Here is a 26,554-nt window from a genome sequence, read left to right as displayed (position 1 = left end):
ATCTAAGCTATATTAGAACAGTTTCTCTTTAATACCAATAATTTAAGAGAAATATATTTAAAATATTAAAAACAGTATTCTCCCTAAACGTTCTTAGAAGGGCAGCCTGCCCAACCTGCCCTTTCATCCCTGTGCATTTGCCCTTTTTGTAAAAATAAGTTGCCATCCCTTAAAAACACTGCTTTTTTACTCATATTCCAATTTAAAAAAATAACTCACTGTTTAAAAAATAATTACACACTGATAAAATCTTTTGTGCTTATAGGTTTAATTCTGACAACTATAACATAACAAATACAATTACAAATACAACTATTAACAAATTCACTTTGTTAGGATTATTCTCAACTGGTTTGATTTTTATAGGTTTCTCTTTTTTTAAGGGGTATACTTATGAATTTTTTAAATTATTTAAATTCTAAAATTATTTTATAAATAAAAACTTTTTTTAAAAAAGGGCACTTTTAAATGTTCATTTTTTCAGTTTAAATTATAGAAGTAAAGCTTTCAGATGATTATGCTAGGAAAAGAAAAAATTATTAGATTTATCAATTAAGCATTTCATTTAAAGTTTACTTTTTTTGAAAAAAGAATTATGCTTAGAGATTTTCTTTTAGCATAACTTTAATTATTTTTTTATAAGCTATGAATTTTTCTCTTGTTTTGATAACGTGCAGAAATTTTCTTTTTGAAATATACACATATAAATTTTTACGGTGTTAAGTGAGTGCCCTTCTAAAGCTCAAAGTGTCCTTTTCTGCAAGGAGGAAGCGCCCTGACCTTTTTCATTCCATTGGAGAATTCTGCTAAAATATAAATTATGTTTTTAAGATTCTGTTTTAGAACTAAGAAAAGGTAGGGTTTTCATTAAAATTATGTGCTCTGAAGAAAGAAAATATTTTATCAATAGTTATTTTTTTTTAAATTTAAAATACCATTTCAAGGGCCAGAATAGCCTGGTCGGTAGGGAGCTGGGCACCTGTCTGAGAGTTCATGGGTTCGAACCCCGCCTACCGAAGACTCGCCGTGTAGTAAATGACGACTGGTGCACGTTAACTCTGTTGAGTCACCAAGTCCTCCATGTTCCAATAACAAGTCAATACCTCTGGGGGTACTGGATTGGAGATTGATCGTTCTCTGATTCAGGTCAAAATTACAGTCTGTTGATGAATGAATGTATGTATGAATGGGTCCGCCCTATAAACGGGTGTGACGCATGGGTGTGGCAGAAGTCGAATTCTAGGTCACGGATGGCACCACTGGAAAACAAGAACAATCGCACCTCTCTGCCTTAACAGGCTAAGTCAACAACAACAACAGCAACAAATATCATTTCAAAAGAGCTGTAATTTATTACAAACTACTAAATACTAATGTGATGCAGCTAATTGAAAATTACTAACACAGCAGTGATCTATCCACAATGAATTTGAAAATCAATAAATACCTCTAACAACCTCATGTTGAAATGCTTTATAAATTTCTAAATTGATGATTTCTTTTAAAAAACTTAATTTGATTTACACCAACGAGTGAAATAATTAAAAATAATAATATAACAAACCTTTTCTTGTAGTGACCTTTGAAGTTTTTCTGTTTCTATTCGAAATCTCTCGAGAGAGCGTTTCAGTTCATGGTACCTCTGTTTCCAATTAATGTGTTGAGGGGGGTGAGACTCTTCGATTTGACACCAACCCATCAAACCATCTCGATCATCCTCCTCATCTTCTAGAAGGGATGAAAAGAAAGAGGAGGAAAAACCATCATTAGGAGGAGGAGGTGCAGGAGGTGGGGGAGGTTCGGATTCTGTCATCTTGTAAACTTAATTACACGAAATCCTGAAAATAAATGTTAATTCCATTAAAACAGGAAATAAATATTTAACACTTTTTAAAGCATTAAAAGAGAAATTGAGCAAATTTTCCAATCTTTTTCAGGAAAAAATTCCTAACTTTTCAAGGTTGCCAAAGAAAACCATAAACAAAATTTATCGCAAATTGTTTTTTGGGTCATATTTTTTGTCAAATAAAGCAGTTCCTTTGCAGAAAACACCATTTTATTTCAATATGCAAATTAAGGTAACAATTTGAAGCAATAGATTATTTAAAAGCTTTATTGAAAGGGGGAAATTAATGATCGCCATTAAGGCGGTTTTTCGAAGTCTCCGTAGTAATATGAAATTATGTTTTTTTTTTTTGCGTATTATATGCTATTTTTATAACTGCTGTGAGTTTGCAACTGTTACTTTAGGTCAAGTTTAGCCTATCTAAAGCCAGCGCTGTCTACGTTTATTTTGAAAATGCAGCAATACGTCAATAAGGAGAAAAGCCATAAATTCGTGAAAATAAAAATCGTTTGTGTTTTAATTTTTTAATATTTAAAAACTAACTTCAATGCTACATTACTTGGGATCATAATAATTTGAAAAAACTAAGAATAAGGCAGTGTTTTTTATAATTTTCATCTAGGTGGAAAAATGTCGCCAAATTGGCGACTTTTAGAAAGTTTAATAACTTATAAAATAATTAAGTTATTTGTTTGTTCTAAAGCCCAGATAATTCTTCAAGCAGAGATTATATATATATTTTAAAACCATCGTATTGCTCCAAGTGTAAGGCACTTTAATTACGGCTTTTTTTATTTTCCTTGGCGACCGAGTTTTGAAAAACCATGTTAAAAGAAAATGCTATACTCTATTTTTTATTATTATTTGAAGAAACGTAATGTCATAGCACAATTTTCCAGATGCTTCAGATTGTCACATCAATTATTAAACTTATTTTAATGCTAATATTGCAAACTATTTCTATGCTAAATCACAGTGCAGTTTTTGTCAGAATATCTATTTAAGAGCTTTATGAATATTTGCTCAAATGTTGAGTCCAAAATGGCGTTAAATATCTTGATTGGCAACCAAATATACAAAAAAAATCGAGTAGTAACAAAGGAAATATATATATATTTCTTTTATCACAAGGAGTAGCTTTAGGACAACTGGTTTATCGCCTTTAAATTGACAAAAATATTATTCTAGAACACAGTAAACTTTCTTGATATAAAATATAGATACAAAGTTTTTAAAATGTGACTAAAACTTTCAATGAGTATTTTCTTTTTAATTGTTTAAGGAGAAAATAAAAAGAAATCAAAATATAAAACAATGAATGATTTTATTATAATTTTTCTTTATTTCAATCATTAGTTACAATATTATTGAACATTTTTTTTAAAAAATTATTACAAGTTAAAACTACCATTTTATAACCATTCGGGTTCTGAAGTAAATTTTTCGTGCATGCGAAAAAATAAAATATTAATTCATGTCAAAAATGTGCTAAAAAAAGTTTACATTTTTAAAATTTCAAAATATTCATATAAAAATTTCGTATCCCGAGATAAACTTTAACTTAATTGATATAAGATTATATTTATAGGTGCAGATAACAAAGAAAAATTGAGACTCTCTTTAGAATTTTTTCAAATTAAATTTAAAAAAAATTCAAATAGTTAAAAAGAAAATTTTTAATTATACTCAAAGCGAATTCAATTCAATATAAATAATTTCCTCATTTTATTTGACTTTCAAATTGACATCAATCGAAATTATTTGGAGAAACGTCAAGAATTTAAATTATTATAATTTCAAAAATCTAAGATATCAGGCTTAGTTTTCAACATTCCAAACTAATTAGCATCGACTTCAAATTAACAAAACTACATTTAAAAAGGAAAGAACGCATATCGCCAAATGACGGGAAAGGATTTTCTTTCCGAAAGGAAGGAAAAGTCGATATTTATAGCAGGGATCTCCCCTGCCTGAGTCATCGCCCCCGTTAAATTAGTAGCCTGAAGGGAAAAGGTGCTGCAACTGCAACCATTTAAAATGTATACCAAAACAAGCGCAACGTAGCTTTTACGTCAATTTGAGAGAACGCGCATTTCTTAGAAGGCTGGGAAAAAGCGTAAAATAAATGAAAAAGAAAATTGGAAAATACACCCTTCTCTGAAATGTGGAATCATTTCCTTCGAGTAGGAAAAATTAGAAAAAGCTGAAGTCACGTAATCCTGACAACTGATTCGATGCCAACAGCAAAGGCATTTCCATAAAATCGGATAGAAAAAGATTTGCTTAATGGATCTTAGCTGCCCCGGCTAAGACATTAGTGTGGTTTTAAGCCGGAAATCACTAAGTTCACACTCAATCATTGGTTAAAAAAAATTCCGCAAAAAAAAAGGAAGAAAAAAAAATTAAGAAGAAAATATCTCGAAAAATTTCACAAATAATCGTTTGCTCTAAAAAAAATTTTTTTTTTCTTTGAAGTATTATTGAAAATAAAAATAACTATATTATTATCCGTTTTGAGAAACTAACTGACAATAGTGTGCAATGGGAATAATTTGAAAGCAAGGTAAACTTCAATTTTTAAGAGAATTGTGTTAAAATTGTCTTTAATATTTCACACAATTTAGAAACTGTTGCCATGAAATCGTATTTTATTGAAAAGCAAAAGTTCGTCCGCATAAGAAACCGATTCTGAAAATACACCACGTAATACAATCGTCTGCATAAAAAAAAAATTTATTTTTTAATTATCTGTCATTAAATTCATTTTGATAAAACAAAACATCAATGCATTTTCTTAATTATGTCGCAGTTTTAAAAATGCCCAAGTTTCCTATGGAATGCTTTCGTAAATTGAAAGCAGATTATTTAATCATATTTTAATTATATTATTTAATCACATTTCATGAAGAGACAACCTGCCATTTTAACTTCATATTAAGATTACTGCCAAGATGTTACACAAAATAAAAAATTTTAAATAGTAAATATTTCGAATAAAATAAAAATGGAAGACATAACTTTCAAAGAAAATAAATGAATATTTGGAATCGCACAGTTCCTATAAATTCCCTGCAGTATACATTTGCTGAGTGCAAATAGTTGAATCCAGACGCTGTCTAGAATGTCTGAAAAATTTTGTTTTAGCTCCGTTCCATTATTTAAAAGCAATTTATTTTTTAGATGAATCGATCTGAAACAGCAATTTGGATTCCGCAATGCCAAAAACAAAATGGTGAATATGAAACAAGAATCCGTTGAAAAGAAAGGAGAATGAGAAAAAAATTCTTTCAAACATTATGTTCTAAGATGGAAATAACAGTTATAAACACCGATTTTTTCCATTTGTTCAACCATTTCATAAACTAACTCAGACAATACCATGCAAAATCTCAATTTATTTGTGAAAAAAATTCATTTCGTTAAAGTAAAAAGGGTTTTTTTTTGGGGGGGGGGAGAAAGAAAAGATTCGAATTTAAAATGTAAAGTAAATAAGTAAAATGCTAAGAAAACAACAAATAGGTTGAAATTTAATATTGGATTTTAATGATTTAGAAATCGTTTTGAGTAAAATGTTACGAGTTCATTGAAATTTTACACAAAATATTAGAAAGTGAAAATACAAAATATTAAAAAGTGAAAATACAAAATATTAAAAAGCGAAAAATATTTATTCTAATTGACGATCGTTCGAAACAGGTAAAATCTAAGCAGAAATGCAATATTTTAGAATTTCAAATATTTTTCCGAAAATGAGGAGCATTTTAATTAAGCAATCAATATTATATTGTTTCCTTTTTCAGATTTAAAGGGAAAAAAACTTTTATTCTCCGTGTGAAACACATTTCAAAAAACTATTTTTACAAAATAAGAACTTTTTAAAGATTTAGAAAACTAAGTTTTGAGCTTTAAAAAAAAAATTGAATCGAACTAGGGTGGCATATTTTTGAATGAAAAACTGAACCCAAGGAAACAATTTATTCGAAAATTCTGCTGATATCGTAACTTTATTGCTTTAAGTTTTTAAGAGACAAGCTAAGCAAGCACAGGAATAATGCTCCCAATTTCGAACATTTAATACAGCGAATCTATGGTGATGTACATAAATAGATTTTTAGAATCATAATCGTAATGAAGTAAAAATATCCACTGTAAAAGACGGATCACAAATTAAAAGTTTTCTAGCCATACGGCTACAGAAACGCATATTTAAAAAGTTTCTTACAAAGGCGATATTGACCAAATGCTTGATTCAAGATTACCCTTTGTCTTTTGGGTTGCGTATAAAATTACAAAGCTTCAGAGTTGAATTATGATAGCTTTAAATTTGATTCATATGTTTCATTATATGCGGATCATCGCTATAACTCCAATTTTGTTTGACAAGGATTATAGTAATTTACTTTCTTTAACAGATTTTTAAAAAAAATAATTCTGCACCACAACGACGATTTAGAAACGATCAATCGATAACACTTTTTATCAAATATATTTAAATAACCAAAGTTATTAATTAAGAATTTATAACTTAATTACTTATCCCAAATCTTGAATGAAATTCTTTAGAGGAAACGTTTTAGAAACGCGTATCTTATTTTAAAAAATTATTGCTATCGGAAAGTTCTATTTCTTGTAATCGTTGATTGATTGATTGCGTCATTGATCGGTCTAGGTAGGCTCAAGTACTAACGTTGCCAAATTGCTTCTGTCCTAGAACATTATTCTCCTCCCAATGGAAAGAGTAGAAGCGAAATGAATAATGAATTACCGAACTCATTTTTTTGTTCCATTCGTAGACATTCGTCCTATAATGAATTTTCCAACACCGCAGTACAATGTAATTTTAATCGAAGAATTTTCCAATTGTAAGTAAAATCTATTGAAACACACTCTAAAAATAGTCAAGAAATTTCTTGTTTCTTTACTGACTATAAATTAAATATTTAATAATAATTGCTTAAACATTTAAAAATTAAGTAATTAGATTTTAAGAATGAATGTTAAGTTTAATAGAACACGAGTTGAAAGCGGCTAAACCACGTCACTTAATATGTGAGTACGTAATATATTCAATGTTAATCGTTTCCTTGATTACCCCGAGTTTATTAGTATTGCAATTATATAATTATTATTCCGGGATTTGTAGAAATTTAGAAAACTTAGTAAATTCGTAAAAAACACCAACATACACCGCTGTCAATACGGAAAAAAAGTAACGAAATATTATAAACAGACTATACAGTGCGCCATATCTAAGACAAGGACTTTTAGAGATTTTTATAGTTAATACACAAAAACTATAATAGACCGATAACTATAAATTTAAACTGACGGCAATATTATCTAATTATAATTGAAGAACAAGGAAGAACGGTTTATCATTTTTCAAAAAAAAGTACGATCTGTTGGCCATCTGTTGAATTTCGAGGATTATTAAGTTCTGATAAATCAATGATGTGAAAAATTGGTTTTCCCGGGATTCATTATGCAGTGAAGCTGTGCTCGTATTGTGGAAAAACCCTTTCTTTGCGCACTTAAAATGATTTTTTTTCCCCTCTGAATCAACTTTTATGGGCATAAACAGTTCGTCACTCGTGGAGTTCAATTAGGATTAAATGGAGTGGAATACAAAATGCTTTTATTGTATTTATTATATTTTTGAAGTCTTAATTTTGAATAGTATTAGATAGATATTGAATTTGTTTTTAGACAGTTATAACAAAGAAAACTAAGCTTTTAATTGATTGCAATAAACAAGACTTATATCATTATTTAGCAATAATTCTTTAGTTATTTATATAATCAAGCAAGCAATGTACAGAAACTTTAATTTTTGGGAATTTTTCAAATGTATACAAAAATTAGGAAAATTTTCGATTAAACCGAGAGCAACACTTAATTGCCTATTGAAAATTTCAAATAAGTTGGCAAGCATAAATATGGTAAGGCTCAAGCTCGAAGGCCGGTAATGTGCACACTAATCAGCAGATAAACTAATTTTCTCAGTTAAAGTGCGGAATCAAAAGTGTTCGGCTATTTACTTAAGTAATGAGTGTGTTAAAAATCTCCGTATCGTTTAAGTTTAAAACTTAGTTTCGCTCATTCTATAACTAGTTTGTTGATGGTTTTGACTCTATTCTTGAAATATAGAAAAATCGATAAATTGTGTGATATAAATTTCCTTAATTGTTAAAATATTGAAACCATGTGATTTCTTTCTTATCATATTTTTAAAGTTATTGATGACTGATTATATCAACTAATGTGTTGATTGATTGTAGTCACTTGATTTTTTTGATGATGAGAAGTAATTAGCATAGCATTGTTAATTTATGCGTTTAGAAACGTTGCTGCTTTTCCAGGAAAGTTCTTATTTTCCCTTTAACGGGTGCTTAGTGGGTGATGTGCAGATGATTTAGGTAGTTTGCAGATTTCCTTGGTAATTAAAAAAAGAAATAGCTTTCGGTACTTTAACGGATTACTCTAGTTAATGTGATTTTGACACCCTGAATAACTTTTGATCTAAAGATCGGATCTTCACGTTCTAAGACTCAATTTTAAAGGTTCGAGGGAGTGGCTTCAAATATGCTAATTAATTAATGCAGACGATATTAAGTATCAGACACAAATGCCTCAAAATAAAGGAGATAGCCGCAATCAGGAAAATAAGAACCCAAGAGTTAGGTGTCTCGCGAACTTTTAAAGCAAATTTAAAAAAGTTTTCACAAAATTAAAAAAAATTCGTTTATCTAAAGATAATTGCATGAAAAAAATATAATTTTTAGTGAATTATTATTTTTTATTACTTCATTTAATAATAGTTGAAAAAATTTTGAATTGTAAGGAATACAATTTTCGACATCATTTTAAAGAATGCAATTTTAAATAACAAAATACAACCCGAAATGGTCGAATAGTTCTTGAGAAATTGGATTTTGAAAAAGTCGTATTTTTACCCTTTAACATAGGTTACTCTTTCGAACCATTAGATTGAGTCCTAGAACGTCCGATCATATATAAAAAAATGCTAAGATAAAAAATTATTTAAGGTGGTCCATTTTTTTTTGTTTTTTTGTAAACAAATGAAATGGATTCATAGGTTATTCGGCTCAAAATGCCACTCTTTTTTATTCTTTTTTTTTGTTCAGAATTTTTTTTTTAACCTTTTTCAAAAAAAAGAAGAAAAAAAAACGCGTTTTACATCAAATTCTATAAAAAATCTTTTACGCCGATTATCCTTGTTGGTGTATCTTATTTTCCGTGAAAGCTCTTGAGTAAACAACTTATATAGTATTAAATTTTGTTCCATGCCTCTCACAATCTCTTCTTTAACGCAAGTTTCTTCGATTTCTTTATATTTTGGTTTTTAGCTTGCAACGAAGATCATCTCCTTCATCCATCTTTCCGTCTCTTAACTTTTCATCCTTCACGCACTGTCATAAATTTCAAGAATTTCTTACGCTTACATCAATATTTTGATTTTTAACTTTCTGAGATTCGAGCTTTAAATAAAGGCAGAAATCGGAAATTGGAAGAAAAAAAAAACACGGATACCCACGCACGTGAGCTATGACGCCAGCAGGATCGTTTATAAGCAAATTGGCTAAGTTTCTCAACATATGTTAGAATGCTAATTAACGTGAAGTTAAATGCAGTGTCGTTTCACATGTCGGACTTATTGAAATATAATTCTTCGATGTCTTTTACTTAACTTGGATTTATTATTTGTGTATTTTATTGTAATCATGATATAATTTTGTTTTGTGTACCTGACAACTTCGATGCATAATTAGGTTATGTTCCGCGTGGCTTCATGTGTAAAGTAAGAAATATATAGAGAAGAATCTTTGTGCTAAATAAGAAATATATAGAGAAAGCAATGAAATTTTTGAGAAAAAAAATCTTTTTGTAAGAATATAGAACGTATCACGTAAGAGAATTGATGCTTGACAGGCTTGGCTTACTTGAAATAGAATGGAAAAAACAGTAGTAACGTAAGCAAATGCCACGTTTAAACAACCAATCAGTATCGAGATACCCAGACTACGTCACTTGCAAGTATCCCATTGCGATTTTTACTTAGAATTGCATAAACTACTAGATGCAATATTAAAAAAATCCAGTTAATTCAGAATTAGCTTTTATTTATTTTTAATTTTTACAATGAAAAAATTATAAATTTTAACTTATAACATTCTTCTTTTTACCAAATTGTAGGATATTTTTAATGTGTATTTCATCACATTTTGGTTATGGAACAAAATCCACTATACTCTAATAATTTATGTGCCACAAAACGTTCTAAAAGGTTTTTAAGTTATTTGTCCGTTCTATAGCCCAGATAATTCTTCATGGTAAAATGATATACTATAGAGTTTTAAAATCATCATTTTGCTTCATATGTAAAGCACATAAACTGTGGCTTTTTTATTTCCCTTGGCGACAGAGCTTTGAATAACCATGTTAAAAGAAAATGCTATAACTCTTTATTATTATTATTTGAAGAAAGGGGTCTTAGCACAATTTTCTAGAAGCTTCAGATTGCCACAACAATGATTGAAATTATTTCAATGCAAATTATTTCGATGTTAAATTACTGTGCAGTTTTGTCCGAATAGCCATTTAAGCATACTCAAATATTGAGCCTTAAAATAAGGACAACATCAATTTTTATCAATCACTTCTTTTTAAAAATGTGTGCTCTTAAAAACTGAAGTTGTTTTTATTTTAGATCTTTTTTTTATTAGCAGAGAGCTCTCTGGTTAAGATAATTATTACTATGAAGGGTTCTTAATATAGCGAGTGAATAAAGGAAGGAAAGGAGCGAGTCAATGAATTGATTCATAGATATTAATAAAAGAAAAGTGCATAAACCTATGGTTAGTGGTTACGGTAGCTGACGATTCACAATTTTTGTTCTTTTTTTCTAAAAAAAAGTTATTTCTTCTTTTTAAAAAAGTTGTACTGGTGGTTATCAAAAATTTTTTATTAAAATTTTGTACTTTTTTTTCACATAGGCAGTAATTTTTTTTTTTTTTCCGAATTTTTACTTTCTCCTATTATTAGTATTATTCATAGTATATCAATTTCTCTATGGTATTGTCAGTAGTGTATCAATTTCTCAAGCTGGACAAGCACAGAAATTAATATAAATGAGTAAATGTAATGACATGATACCTTGCTTGTCATTCAGAATGATGATCACTGACCCCAGCAGTGAAGCTCTGGAAAATTCCAATTGATCGTAATCGAATATCAAAATGCGGGAAGCATTCATCAAATTGACCTCCTAACCTTGGATCAAAGCCAACATAACCGACGACAATGCATCTCTCTCTCTCTCTACCACAAATTATTCATTTATGAGTATGCAGTAGCCAACTCCTATTGTTAGTTACAGACTTGACATGTTCTTTTCTTTTTCGAGTTGTTAGGCCTAAGAAGAACATCGAACTTATTGGCCTTTCTTTTCCCTCATTGTTAAAATATGAACACGGATGAACTTCACAAATCTTTTGGAGTTGATTCTTCCGAATTAAAATGTTTTTAAAAGTGTGTGGTCATTTGGAGTAGCTGTTGCCAAATGGTATTCCGCGGACCCTTCGAATTCCGTGGAAAAGTTAAACGCGTTCCGAGAATTAGGATTTTTCATTAAAATTTATTTTTAGCTTTTTTGAAACATGTAATCATAGTTACATATATCCAATCAATAATCTATTATTTATTTGATTACCTTTACGTTTTTTAAAGTAAAATGCCAATAAAAAAAAAAAAAAGAAATAGCACATTTTTCGGGGGTTATAACTTTTCAAATAGCATTGTATTGAATTAGCTATAAAACTTGTATGCAAAATAAAATATTGTATCAGCACAGTGAAACTACTGTAGTCGCTACTCTTTTTTTTCGTATATTGTACTGTACTACTTTTTAAAAAATGTAGTGTAAAGAAAAGAAAAAAAAACAGCAGTTTGCAGCGCTTTTTGGCAACTACTTTTAACGTCAGTTTAGAAAAGAAACATGGTTCTAAGGCAAAGATTATATATTCTTTGTCTAAGGCAACTAATTTTTTGAATTTGATGGGTGCACTGAAAAAGACCACGTGACTGCAGCTGAACATTAACAGAAATTACGTATTTGAAATCACTTGTAACTAATATTTAAACTAGCCATTACAAAAAAATGGATAATTAATCACTTTGTTCACACTTTCACTTGCAAATGCACACATTGAACGTATTTCCAACGAAAGCACAGTAGGCCAGCATTCAAGGTTTCGTGGCCAAAATTAGTATTTCGATAAAATTTGGGAATTGTTATTTAGGGGTTTTTATGTGCAGGTAAATTGAATTCATAGTTAAAATTTTGAAATACACTAAATATACCAACAAAAAAAAAATGACGGCTGAAATATGCCGAGCAAAAATAAAAATAATAATATAGTACGTTTAAATAATTAAATTTTGCAATGAAAATATAATAATTTTCGTAATTTAATGCTAAAAATGAAAAGCAAATTATATTTCCGAAATAATATTATATAATAACGCGAAAACATGAAAAAAAAACATAATTTTTGTTTTTCGGTATATTTAGTCCACCTTTGCAATACGGGCAAAATGGGGCAGATTTTTTCGAAAGAAGAAACATCAAAGAGGGCAACAAAAAAAAGTTTAGCTAATTAACTCGTGGAACTTTTTGGAACTAGGTTTCGAAAGTTATTCAAACATTGTAAAATGTCAAATGATAATTATAAGTTTGTCAGGAGTATTAACTAATCCAACAAATTGAAAAATTGTACTATAATTTCAGACTAATTACTCTGATAAAAATGTAACAGTAAGGTGAAATTCCTATGTATATTTCTGAAATAAAAATTTGAAAATTACATTAATAAAAAAAATTTTTAACATACTTTTCATTACATTCTCGTCGGTTCAAAAAGTAAATTATAATGTTCGGAATGATTATGAATACTTAATTTGGGCTATATTAAAACTTCCTACACATATTTTAGTTGAAAATTTAATTCTTGACTTTTGGCCGAAGATCATGGTCTTCTGGCCTACAGTGGAAAGAAAAGTATTCCCGATGTACTTAATTTTTTAGGGGAAATTAAAGAGCATTAAACAATTTAAAAATTGCAAGTATTTGATGCTTTCGCACTTCTTAAATTAAAAATTCGTTGTCGAAAAAGGGATAAAAAGTTGAAGGTTAACACAGGTGTAAATTAACTTTTCCAATCAAATTCGTCTCCTTAGAATAGCTACTACAATTCCAAAGTAGTTTGTAGTCACTACATTAAAAAAAGTAGTTACAGTTAACTACATTTGTAACAAAGTAGTAGTTAACTACAAAATTAATGTAGTTTTTCCGACCACTGTATTAGCATTTCCCATCGGGCTTTTCAAATCAAAATAAAATTTAAAAAATATGTTTCCCTATTATTCATTTTCAACTTTTATATAAGTTTTTGTTAGTTTTTCAAAGAAAGCCATAATCCGGTTTATTTCATACATTTTCAACTAATGTTTATACGCCAAAAACAAATTCATAGCAAAACTAGATTGGCTAGATAATTAAGTTTAGTCTTTATTTAAAATTAATCAAAACCCAGCTATATTATAGGTATGGGGTAAAGGGGAAAAATTTATAATAGTTATTCATTGGAAATATTTAAGATAAATAAAAAATTGACGAGGAGCTATAAAAAGAAAAAAAAGAAGAAAGCTGAAGTCGTAAAGAAAGTTGGAAAAAAAAAAGAAAGAGAGAAATAAGGAAAAAATCCGTCTTAATTCATAAAATAAAACTTTAATGCTAAAAGAAACATAATCTATCAGAAATGCTATCATAAAAGGCCAGAAAAACAAAAATTAAAAGCAAAATGAAGAAGAAAAATAGGTCTTAATTTTTGAAAGAAAATTTTAAAGTTGAACATTTCAATTTTCCAATTCCTGTCTTTTCAAGAAAAAGTGGGGGAAAAAGGAATTAAGTCTAATAATAACAATCTTAATTGCTCAGTAATAATAAAAATATCAATAATAACTAAAGTTTTCTTCTTTTTAAATTTAAAAAAAAAGGGTAGATACAGAAAAAAACCGTTTTTAATTTTTTAACGAAAAATTTAAGGCCGAAAATCTAAAACTTTTTACTGTGCGGGTTTTTATTTTAAAAAATGGACGATAAAAGAATAACGCCATGAGAAGTGCTCTTCAAGAAAATATTGTGTTATAATAAAAACACTGATACAAAAAAAAAGTTTTTAAAAAAAGCAATAGAAAAAACGATTTTTTTTCCTTTCAGTTCTATAAAAGTCACAGTTTTCTAAGTTACCGGTTCATACCATACAGGGGTAAAAATGAGAATTAAAGAATTAAGTCTATCAGAAATGCTTCGTTAAAATGCCGAGCTGTAATAAAAAGCGGAAACGAGAGAGAGGAAGAAGTTATTTCTTTAAAACAATCCCAATCCGGAAGAAAAGAGAACTCTTGGATCAAGTATTGGGAGAAATTTGCCCTCGTGGAGAATTTTTTGAAGGAACTTACCTGCATTTGCGTTACATGGAAAGGAAGACCACGAGAAACTCCCACGGTTAGTCTGACGGCAAGGGGACTCTAACCCGTCTACAACTGAAAATATTTCACGTTAACACTGTGGTCGGTGCAAGTCGGATGCGGAATTCGTATCGACCAGCCATTGCCGGGAATCGAACCCATTTCACCTCATTGGAATGCGAACGCTCTTTCCCCTGAGGCATCGCGGCTCCTATTTATGTATAGTAAGAAATAGGATTTAAGATTATTCTATATTAACGCTATTCCAACTATTAATTTTAAAAAAATACTTTGCCGGATATTTAGCCGAACATTTGACAAAAGGGCCGAATACGGAATAGTGGCCCAATATTCGTCACATTCCCACTTCGTATTCTTCAGTCTCAGCTGAAATAACCATTATTGTTTTAAATTTGTCTTCACATTATTCCGTTCTTTACATTAGAATGAATCTTTTTGTTTACACTTTTATTTCTAGTTTTTTTAGTAATTTTTTTTCCCTCCTTGATTACCTTAAAGGTCTCGTCATAAATTTTATATTCACGTCCTTTCACCAATTTTTGACATAAATGACGTGCAGTAGTAGCCCGTAAGTGGAATTATTAAAACGGTTATCAGAGAAACATAGTTCTTTATTCTGAAATTTAACTATTTTGATTTGAGAAATTAGGTAAGGTGTGAAATACGTAAGCATTATTTGTAAATGATCCGTTCGTAATTTATTTAATTTATTGATTTTTTTTAAATCTTGGTATTTCTTTTTTAATTAGCATTTTACATAAATAATTTCATAAAACAAATCGAAATATTAGATAAATAATGGATTATTGGCTGAAGGCTGTATACAAATATAGTTGCAAACTTAAAAAATCATTTCTGGAGAATCATTAAAAGGGCCTAACTCGTGGAATTCTTGTTACTTTTCAACAGAACCTTTTTGGGAACTGCTGATATGGAGGTTCTACACATAGTTATGACTAGGACTGGGCTATAAATCGATATATCGCGACATATCGATTTAACGCCTATATCGGCAAACCGATACAGTAACTTTCATTCCAAGCGATACACCAGAAATCTGATTTAAGCCGTCGAGTGAAGAAGATGATATAACGATATAGCGATACACGCAAGGACTTTCTCTTACGTTCCGATGCCAACTCGCGCTGTNTACACAAAAGTCATAAGTTTGGGAAACACTGATGTATAGTAAGAAATACGATTTAAGATCATTCTATATTAACTCTATTCAAACTATAAATAAAAAAAAATACTTTCTCGAATATTTGGCCGAACATTCGGCAAAAGGGTCGAATATTCGTTGCATCCCTACTTCATATTCTTCAGACTGAGCTGAAATAACCATTCTTGTTTCAAATTTGTCCTCATATATTCCGTTCTTTGTATTAGAATTTATCTTTTTTTTTTTACACTTTTTTTTCTAGTAACGTAAATTGATTTCTTATTTCGTCTCACTTTTCTTGACAAAATTTTAATTTGCCGAATTATATTTGCTTGCACTTTTTTTTCCGCCCCCGTGATTAACTTAAAGGTCTCGTCAAAAATTTTATATTGACGTCCCTTCAACAATTTTTGACATAAATATGACGTGCAGTAGCGAGTAAGAGGAAATATTAAAACGGTTTTTAGAGAAACATAGTTCTTTATTCTGAAATTTAACTATTTTGATTTGAGAAATTAGGTGTGAAATACTTAAGCATTATTTGTAAATGATCCGTTCGTAATTTATTTATTACATTGATATTTTTTTAAAATCTTGGTATTTCTTTTTCAATTAGCATTTTACAAAAATAATTTCATAAAACAAATCGAAATATTAAATAAATAATGGATTATTGGCTGATGGCTGTATACAAATATAGTTGCAAACTTAAAAAATCATTTCTGGTGAATCATTAAAAGGGGCTAACTCTTGAAATTCTTGTTACTTTTCAACAGAACCTTTTTGGGAACTGCTGATATGGAGATTCTACATATAGTTATGACATTTATGATACATTACACATAGTTATGGTACATTATCATTTTGATCACGAATATATCACATTGAGAATATTATGAGACTAAAGTTAAATGGAACTATTGAAGGAAAAAAACTAAATTGAAATACAGCAATATAATACATATTTAACCCGTTGAACAATTAGATTAGATGTGACAAAAAAGTTCGTTTTTTTGTGTTTTGTTTTTTGAGAATTGCGGCTATAGACATTCACAGAAATGCTACCAAAACGTTTTCAATGAAATTGCTTCACACATGCGAAAATCAACAGTATTTAGTTACAACAATGAATTGACGTCTATGTTTGCAAGACGCAATTTTAAACAATTTAAAACAATTTTAAATCGTGGATATATGAAAGCAACATTCCAAACCAAACAATACTATCTCCACAAGCGTATTTGATTTAATATTTTTATCTTTCAACGTATCTTTTTTAATCTGTGTAATATATTTCCTAACAGGATATGCCGAAAGCGGCTTATTCACATTTAAGAATAATACTAACAATAAGCGGAAACTTACCGATTTCAGAAGTAATTTTAAAAAACACATTTAACCTAATATAAACAACCAGCTTATCCTTATTAATACATTTCAACCTATGATTCACATCTTTTTTTTTTCTTCTTCTTTCTGAAATCAGAAATTTCCTTATCTGTAAAAATTTTAAACAGAAGAAAAATAGAAATAAAACATTATTTGCAGTTGAAAGGATATTATTTTATCTCATTTCATTTCTTCATTCGCCTGCACGATAACAATCGGATTAAAAACAAAAATGCCAACACTTTCATCACCCCCGCGACAAGTTTTGAGAACGAGGAAAGGAAGAATAGAAAAAAAACGAACATTAAAATTATAACAGAAGAATGTTTTTCTTTTCGCACGGATTAGATCCATAAATATTTTAAATTTTGATTTTTTTTTTTAATTGTAACTCTTAAAAGTTGCAGGGGAGAAAACCCCCGAAAATGTTAAGTGCAAAAACTCTATGTCTATTGATGTTTAATATTAATTTATCTCTCATAAATGTTCACAATTCTTTAACTAAGATTTATAATTAAATTACCAATTAATGGAGAACATCACACCTTTATAGTAATTAATTTAAGAAAAATACATTACAATACTCTTACAATAATAGCGATATCGGATTTTAAATAGCGTGAATACGAATCACGGTGCTCCATTTTAAGATCGCGTGAATAGGAATCACAATGTATAAAGTTTAAATTACGTATAAATACGAAAATAGATGTTTGATATTACAAAACGAATAGCGATATTGATTTTAAACTCTCGTGAATGCGAATCACGATATAGGATTTTAAAAACACGTGAATACGAATCGCGATATTGATTTTAAAAAAGCGTAAATACAAATCACGATATTGGATGTTAAAATTACGGGAATACGAAACGTGATGAACAAATTTTAAATCACGTAAATACGAATCTGAATAAGTAACTTTAAATCCCGTAAATACGAAAAACTATGTTTAATATTACAAAAGCGAAAATACGAATCACGATTTGATTCGCATTCACTCTCGTGAATGCGAATCACAATATGGGATTTTAAAAACACGTGAATACAAATCGTGCAATTGGATTTTAAAAATCTCGTTAATAAGAATCTCAATGTTTAACTTTAAATCCCATAAATACAAAAATCGATGTTCGATATTGCGTGAATAATGCATTTAAGCGACTTCAGATTTTGGCGAAGCTTCAAACATTCAAAGTGGTAAAAATCAGCTAAACCAAAAGAAAAAGAATCGAATTGGCGGAAGATCCATGTAATGTAAACTTAAAGTTAACGGATTTAAGCGAAAGTTTCCAAATTTTAATTTCAAATTGCGGAACTCCGTATAAATTATATATAGATCATCATATTACATATCTTTAAACTTGCCCATTAAACATGGCAACATTTATTAGGAACAAATCTATCTCGAAAGGCTTTAAAATAATTTTTAGATACAAGTACTTAACCCAAAAATATGCATTTAAGTATTTATTATTTACAGAAAAATTTTTAACTTACAAGAGCATTAGAACTAATAAAAAATACAATTAGCTATTTTGGTTTTCTCAGATTTCGAAATTGTGTTCTTTTACTAAGTAATTAAACAAATAATGTAAAAGTTAATTGTTCTTGCGTAATTGCAGATATGTTTTAACTGCAATTTTCACTCTTCATATTTGCACAGCTAATGTGGTTTATGAAAAGGCTTAACTAACTTTATTAAAAGACCCTGAATCATTAAATTAATAATAAAAACAAACATTAATTTACATAACACCTACCACAGAAACTCAAAGTATAAAAGAAATATTGTGATTTATGTATAAATTGCTCCAATGGTTCATTACATACAGTGCAGTTAAAAAAATGGTTTAAGACAGGGATACAGAACGAACAGCCCGAGGGCCAAAAAAATGACCCCAAAGCCCTCGACATGTCTAAAATATTAAAAAATATAAAAGAATTAAATTACAATAATTTTTTTAATGTTCTTTAACAAAAAGTTACTGATCAGGTTTAGAGCCTTTCTCAAAATATTAAGTTCTATTTATGTAATGGGTACAGAATTTGCAGTGTGAAACGTAATTACTTATGAAATTGTACAAATAAACTAAAAGAGAAGAAAAAAAATTTCGCAAGTTGATCATCGATAAATAAAATAAAAATTTTAAAATCTCTAGCAATAGCCATGACATTGATCTGATACTGTATCAGTAACACATTTTGTTTTCTGAATAATAGTAAAAGTCAACCTTTAGGTTAAAAGCAAACTCAAGTCACCTTTTCTGTTTTGTTCCCATTAATTTACGATAATTTGCTTTGTAATCTAATAAGTAAATTTGTTTAAATTTATTTACATTAATTATTTGTATTACCTGTAAGGGAGCAAAAGATTTATAACTAATTCTTATTACTTTCAAACAGAATCTAAATATTTCTCGCATTTATATAGTTCATAGGGTTAACTTTGACAGGTGAGAATGTGAGGAAATTGTATGTATTAATTATAATGCTGATTTTTTAAAAAAAACTAATCTAGGTGTTCTTATAAGCCAGTAGTTCTTAACCAAAGAGGAATCCCTACTAGAGGGGTTATAGTTTTAGAATAAGATCAGTTAGGTAACTCTTAACCCTTTGACGCAGAATATATATTAAACACACCTTTTCATTATTTTGTATTAATTTAAAGTCAAAACAAGTGAAAAACATAATATTTAGCATTTTAATAATTTACAGTTATGAATCGCATGAAACACCAATGTCTTTTTCTGCATTAAAGGTAAAATCTCCAAACAATAATTTGCAGCTATTTAGATCTAAGAAAAACAGTTGAAACAATAAAATTTCTTTTATTTACAATTGTTAAATTTTTGAATATGAATGGAAAAAAAAATTTAAAACTACCTTTTTTTTTGGTTTTATATTTTAGCTCAAATACAATTCCGATAATCTAACAGATTTTTTTAGTAACTATTAGACTGTTGTTTATAATAAATAAATAAAAAAACGAAAGTTATTTTTGGTTGTAGAGCATCAGAAAAAAATATAAAAAGGGACACTGATGTCTCATGTGCATCAAAGGATTAATTTAAACTGAAGACTTCTTTGCATCTTCAGAAAATAAATTTAGGATATGATTTTCTGATCTCTTTGAGTAGGATATAAATTTGGTTTTAAATTCATGTCATATGTTCGTCGAATAATTTTTTGATGTTTGGCAAAATAAATTTCTTGCTCTGAAAACTGTTCCCCAAAACTAATGAATCCCCGGAACATTTAGTCACAGAATTTTGTTCTTTAATGTAGAAATCTTTACATAAAAGCAGAAAGTGATATAAGAATATTGTAACCATTTGTGTCGACTTACAGTCTACAGACAGTTTATTTTCTAGAATTTCTACTATTTGACTGTTTGAATGAGTGAAAAACCAATTTTTATTTTATTTATAATTAGAACGAAATTCATAAATATTCATTATTATTTATTTAATATTATTATTTATAAAAATAATTGAAAATATAAAAACTAGAGTAAACATTATTTTCATATTCAAAAGTCTCTAGCCAGATTTTAATTTAACTAAAATTATTTTCATTAAATATAAGTTGAAAAATGAATACAACAACTGAAAAATTATGTAACACTTGTAATACTTCATACTTTGTAGCCACACCTTTTGCAGCAATTACAAATGCAAAGTCGTAGCATAGACTTCAATAAAGTTATCGTTGCATGCAGTTAAAATTTTTAACTATTGACGGTTGCAAACCTTGAAATAATAGGTTTTATTTGAGTATAGATGTTTTCTTACACGAAGCTTAGCTCTATCCATAAAGTATACAGGGAATTAAGGTCTAAAGAATGACTTGGTCTCTGCAAAACATCAATATTGTTATGTGCAAACCATTTCTTCACAAGCTTTGAAGTGCAATTTATTTTGTTAATAATTCTGGCTAAAACACTAACATTGCTAACACGGTTGCATTTGTTCAGCATATTCTAATTCCAAAAGATTGCTTTGTAAAATATACCAATACATACAGCAATCCATTAACTTGAATAATGGTTTGGGACCTTGATCTGAAAGACATTCCAAATTAAAACATCGCCTTTACCCAGTTTGTTAAGAGTAATTTTATAATTAATTTCTTCTTCTAGGACATCGAACATACTTTTTTCTCTCACTCTCGAATAAACTGATTTCGTATTTATCAGAAAAGCATACTTATCATAATTTTCTAAAGTTCTCTTCAAGTGTTTTAAGGTAAACTGAAATCTAGCCACCTAAATTTTTAATTAAATAATGGCTTTATTATGGATCCCATGCAATCCAACAATATACAAACGTCTAGTAATAGTCCTGCGACTACAATTACAATGCTTTTTCGTGTAACTCCAGTGTAATTTGGATAGCAGTTTTCAGAATGTCTTACCTAAATATGCTTTTATCATGCTACTTACTTTTTTCCTTCTTTTCGTGACTTTATATAATGTCATCAAAGAACAAGTCATCTTCCAATAATTTTATTACTCTTTAATGTAACTCAAAACATTTCTATACGTGTAGTGATAGTTTTGTCAATGCAAATTGAATGTTTAAAACAAACTTGTTAATTTATTAAATTATACTTATTAAAAATTATTTTTAAATTAAAAACATAATTGGCTGATGACTTTAGAGCACAAAAATAGTGTAGCTTTAGTTTTTATTATTAAAAAACTTTTTATACGTATAATTATAAATAAATAGTATTATATTATTTAAATTTGGTTATAATAAAATAAGTAAAATTAAAATTTACAAAGTAAAACAGTTAAAAATTGAAAAAAGGTATGTAAATATACTGGTTGCAGATTTTAATATGCTGTTATATCTTTGAAAGTCAGACTTTTCAATTACATAAAAAAAAAAAAAAAATGACTTAGATTAGAAGCGAAGGTGGTCTGTGTTTTGCTAAGATTTTGCACTTTCAAAAACAATTCAAATTCTATTTATAGTTGTCACAGCTATTTTATGTATAAATATATGAACTTGTGGTCCTATGGCATATGCAAGAGAGCAGTTCTGCACATCAGAACTAGACAGCACACAATACATCAAGTTTTAGAGAATCAAAATAGCAAATCTTTTCCTTTCCCTCAGAGATTCAATATCTTTCTTTTTTTTTTTTTTTGCAGGAATGAATCGTTGGCTTGGACAAACAAATGTTCAGAGAAGAAATGCACCCAGAAGTCAGTGCCCATACCATTTGTAACCAGTAACTATAATATATGGAGATATGAGAATAATTCACCACAGTGTTCATTGCTAAATCCTTAATATGGTGCTTGCATCAACCGTTGATTTTGTTGCGCTCTTCAAAAATATTTCCTGAACATAATACAATAAATTTAAGGCTTCTCTAGCACTAGCATTTGAGCGTCTTTCTTACATAAAGAATCACCAGATCCCCAATAATGACTTCAGTTTCACAGGTGAAGTTATCATTTGTGCCAAATGACTTTCTCTGGAGTTATTAGGGGCCAAAAGAATACAGTGGGTAGAATAGCAGACCTCAAATCATGCGGTGTTGTCATAACATACCCTCCAACTGCTATGGAATTTCCGTAGTTTCAGAAATCTTCTTTTCTGACGGTAGCAAAATTAATGTCTCAATATTTATTAAAAAAATTATTTTAGCATAACTTGTCCACTATTACTTATAAAAGTGCAGGCCATATGTCTAGATTTTTAAGTTCTGATAAAAGTTTTATGAGAGATCCATTTGCTTTAAAAATTTCTACTTTGGTTCGCTACCACTAGAAAGAATTATTTTCAAAATCCTCATAAGTTGGAGGGTATGTCATAATAAACATTCACTTAAGATAAGGTTACTGTCTTGATGAAAGATCATTATCTATGATACAGACATTGGATGTCTTCCAAGAAGGCAAAATTTCTCCCAATACAGTGCTAATGTAAAATATCCTCAGTGGTTGAGGGATTATAGGTTAGAGTCCCCTTGCCGCCATGCTAACCGAGGGAGGTTTTCCTCTCTATGTAACGTAAGTGTGGGTTAGAAAAATTGAAAAGTCGTTCACGAAGGCAAATTTTCCTAATACTTGGTCCAGGAGTTCCCTTGTCTTCTGGATTGGGTTCAAAATTACAAGGCTGCGAAGTTGAACATTAGTAGTCGTAAAACTGGGGTTGAGTCGCTGTTCAACGACAGTTATAAAAAAAATTATATATGATGCATAGTTGCATTAAAAAAGCATATTTTACTCATTACTTTTCATAGACAGCTAGCAATTTTTAAGCACTTTAGGAGCAACAAATTTTAATTGTATTACAATATAATCTATAATTTCAGAAGTTGTAGGCATCTATATAAATCTATAATGTGATGTCATAAATTTTATTCTGAAAAAGTTTTGCAAAATAAAGAAATTAAACACATTTTTATGAAACAAAAATATTCATCTTTTTTAAAAGTAAAAAAAGAAAACTTGCAAAAAAAAAAAAAAAAAGNGAAATGTAATTTAAACTTGAAAAAAAAAAAAAAAAAAGATTATTATCAGGGCTTGCATTAAAGATCTCAAATTATCAGCCAGTAGGTAAATCAGCCAAATATCAGTAATATTAGCCAAATTTCAAAATTCTTAGCCTAAGGCAAATCTTATGATTAATTTTTTAACATAGAAAACTACAAGAAAACTAACAAATCAAAATCCAAATTTACTACAAATTGAATTATTTAAGAAAAACAAATTCAAATCAAGAATTATTTTGCAGTTGGAGAGGAGTAAAGGAGCGATGAATGGGAGGAAAAATGTAGATGTTGATTTTTATCTCTTTTGAGGGAAAATAATTAATTTTAATAAATTTTGATAACTTCTTAGACTAGAGCATTAATATAAAGATAAATCTTAGGTAACATTATTGCACATTATTACATATGTTATTGTCACATTTTTAGATAAGTTATTCTCAACAACAAACATATTTTATACAAAATATCAGGAAGATAATATGTATTTTGCTAACACACAATCTGTTTTACTGACACAAACCGTAGGAAAAAATATGTCACACTATATTGCGTGATCCAGACAATGAGCTGTATGGTAATCTGTATTTTACGGTAGTTTGTCTCATGCTTACACAATCTCTGTAGTTACTTACAATATTTGGACTTTAATTCTAAATAGTTATGAAACATATATATTAGAAATTACTGTAGTTGAATAAAAAAATTCAAGATTTGTTTTTAAAAGTTCCCTTTAACTTTTTTTTCAGGATTCAGGACAATATATATATTTTCGGGGAGGATTTCTGTATCGTGATCTGTGGCAGAATGATCGCCAAGTCTTGGAAACTTCCGGGCAATGGCCCTGCGAGAAAATAAAAAAGAAACATCACAGAAAGGGACCAACTCGAAAGGTATAACGAACCGCCACCCCTGGCAAACATCTACACCTTCGTTTTTGTTTTAAAGTTGTAAGTTTAAAATCTATTTGGCACCTTCGCGATTGCAGTTGGTGCGACAGATCAGGACTGATATATCCCGGGATATAGACTGATATATATACTGGGATATCCCCATTTTTTTTCCGATAGAAAAAATCATACATCAATAATTTTATCAAAGCACATTTTTTTGCCAAATTTACAATTTATCAGATTCGACGAGGCGGCAATTGCTTAGGCTAGCCATGATTATAACAGGTACAGATGTCATAAATTTCATTAAAAAAAGTTTTGTGAGATAAACTGAATAAAACACATTTTTTTTTTAAATGGNTTTTTAATCAATACTAATTTAGTTTGTGAGCATTAAAAAAAAAAAATTTTTTTTTAAAAAATATTATCCATCTCCCTTTGATTTGTTATTTTACAATTCGCAAAGTACAAAAATTAGACTATCTTAAATGTTGCAAAAAAATCTTATGAAAAATTCTTTTAGGCAAAAATATTTATATTCCAAATGAGATGCTCTTATTATTGTGTTTTATAAATTAAATAAACTAATCAAAATTTGTATGTTTTAACTCAGAAAAACCTTCAAATTTGAATCAATCAAAATTAATTAACAAACAATCGAATTTTCAAAGCAGGAAAGAAAATATTTATGAACATAAATTAGATATATATTAATAGAATATTATAATATATGTACAAAACAAATATGAAATATTTATAGGCCAAAATTTATTCATCACACATACAAAGTTAATTTCTAAAATATTAATAAATCAAATGCACCAGCAGACTTGAACAATGTAATTATATTAATAAAGAAATAACCCACCACATTTTACCAACAATTGGAAATGAAATACTTTTTACTGTATTTATAATAATCAGTAAAAAGTACATTGTTTACAAATTATTATAATAAATGCATTCAAATTTGATATTAGAAATAGGTATAAACCAAATAAAAAAAGAAAGGAAAATTCTTGAACAAACAATCATTGTACATTTGTAATCAGCAAATATTAATCACGGCAAAACACACCTAGTTGAATGTTTATTGTTTACTAAAATTGAAATTAGATGCACCCACAACAGGTTTTTAATAGTAATAATAATAAAACTTTTATTTTCTTACAACAGAAATTGAATTAAACTCGTTGTAATTAAAACACAAATCGTAGTTTCGTTCAATAAAACAGGAGTAAAATAAATTAAATCAGTTTAATATGAACTGAATTTTTATAATGGTAAATCCCACTATTATTCACTAACAATAGAAATTCCATTTAATTTCGCTGTATAAAATTTAACATAAAATACGTTCACGATCGTCTTAAAGTCGGATAATTAATAATTGTTTTATTATTGTCTCTCTCAAATGACATAATTATTTAAGCATAAATAAGCCTTTTTATAAAAAATACTAGGATTGTTTAAAAACTATATCTGTTAAAAATTACGGTCAAAATTATGTAGTCATTAAAACAAGCAGATAACTGCATAAAAAAAATCGATTGATCAGCTCATGATTTGTCATTGTGATTTCCAATCGAATTAAATGATTTATCATTCAATGCTTATAACTCAATGGTTACATACCTTTTAATATCCAAACGTCGTGAAGTCAATCTTTAAAACAGATGCTGATGATACACAATCCACTATGCATCCTATTTAAAATCGGTAAATAAAGTGAGTCACAGTTCACAAAATTTTATACTTGAAAAGGACATTACACATTTGGGCGAGCGAGAAAAACATTCAATGAAACTTCCTTTAATTTCTAGACTTCTTGTCTCCTACCAGTTTCCATGTGCATCACCACAACCTCCTCAACACACAACACGCCGCCATCACTAACGCCTGTAATAGGGTTGCCTTATTCAAGGTCGCTGTTCCAATCACTAACATTAAAGAGTTATCGCTCCTTTGGCAAACCGCAATGATAAAATTGTTGAGCCAAATGAAATCGGTAATACACCTTTCCAGCAGATAGTAAAATTAAAACTTTTTATCCATTGAGAAGATGAGTGTACGAGTTTTTTAATCATAAATAAAGAGTTGTAAAGATCAACAAAAAAAAATGAGGCTAACGTAAGCATTAATAAAAAAGCGGCACAAGATCAAATAATAAAGAAAAGCAGATG

The 26,554-nt window shown here is 28.8% G+C and overlaps 1 protein-coding gene across 2 annotated transcripts in view; it reads right to left on the bottom strand.

Moving 5' to 3' along the window:
- Positions 1-26,288, bottom strand: part of LOC107440829 (uncharacterized protein CG43867) — a 66,494-nt gene extending 40,206 nt beyond the window's left edge. The window contains exons 1-2 of one of the 2 annotated variants that reach the window (XM_043053448.2): positions 26,007-26,288; positions 1,565-1,838 (exon numbers count right to left, since the gene is read on the bottom strand). In XM_043053448.2, the coding sequence (XP_042909382.2) occupies positions 1,565-1,813 (249 nt within the window). In that variant the 5' untranslated portion in view covers positions 1,814-1,838; positions 26,007-26,288. Of the gene's footprint in view, positions 1-1,564; positions 1,839-16,943; positions 17,053-26,006 lie in introns of those variants that run through there. The other variant, XM_071180687.1, reaches the window with a different exon arrangement.
- Positions 26,289-26,554: the final 266 nt, after the last annotated feature.

Source organism: Parasteatoda tepidariorum, chromosome 5, assembly GCF_043381705.1.
Source record: "Parasteatoda tepidariorum isolate YZ-2023 chromosome 5, CAS_Ptep_4.0, whole genome shotgun sequence".
Lineage (NCBI taxonomy): Eukaryota > Metazoa > Arthropoda > Arachnida > Araneae > Theridiidae > Parasteatoda > Parasteatoda tepidariorum.
This window is presented reverse-complemented; position numbering and strand designations above follow the sequence as displayed.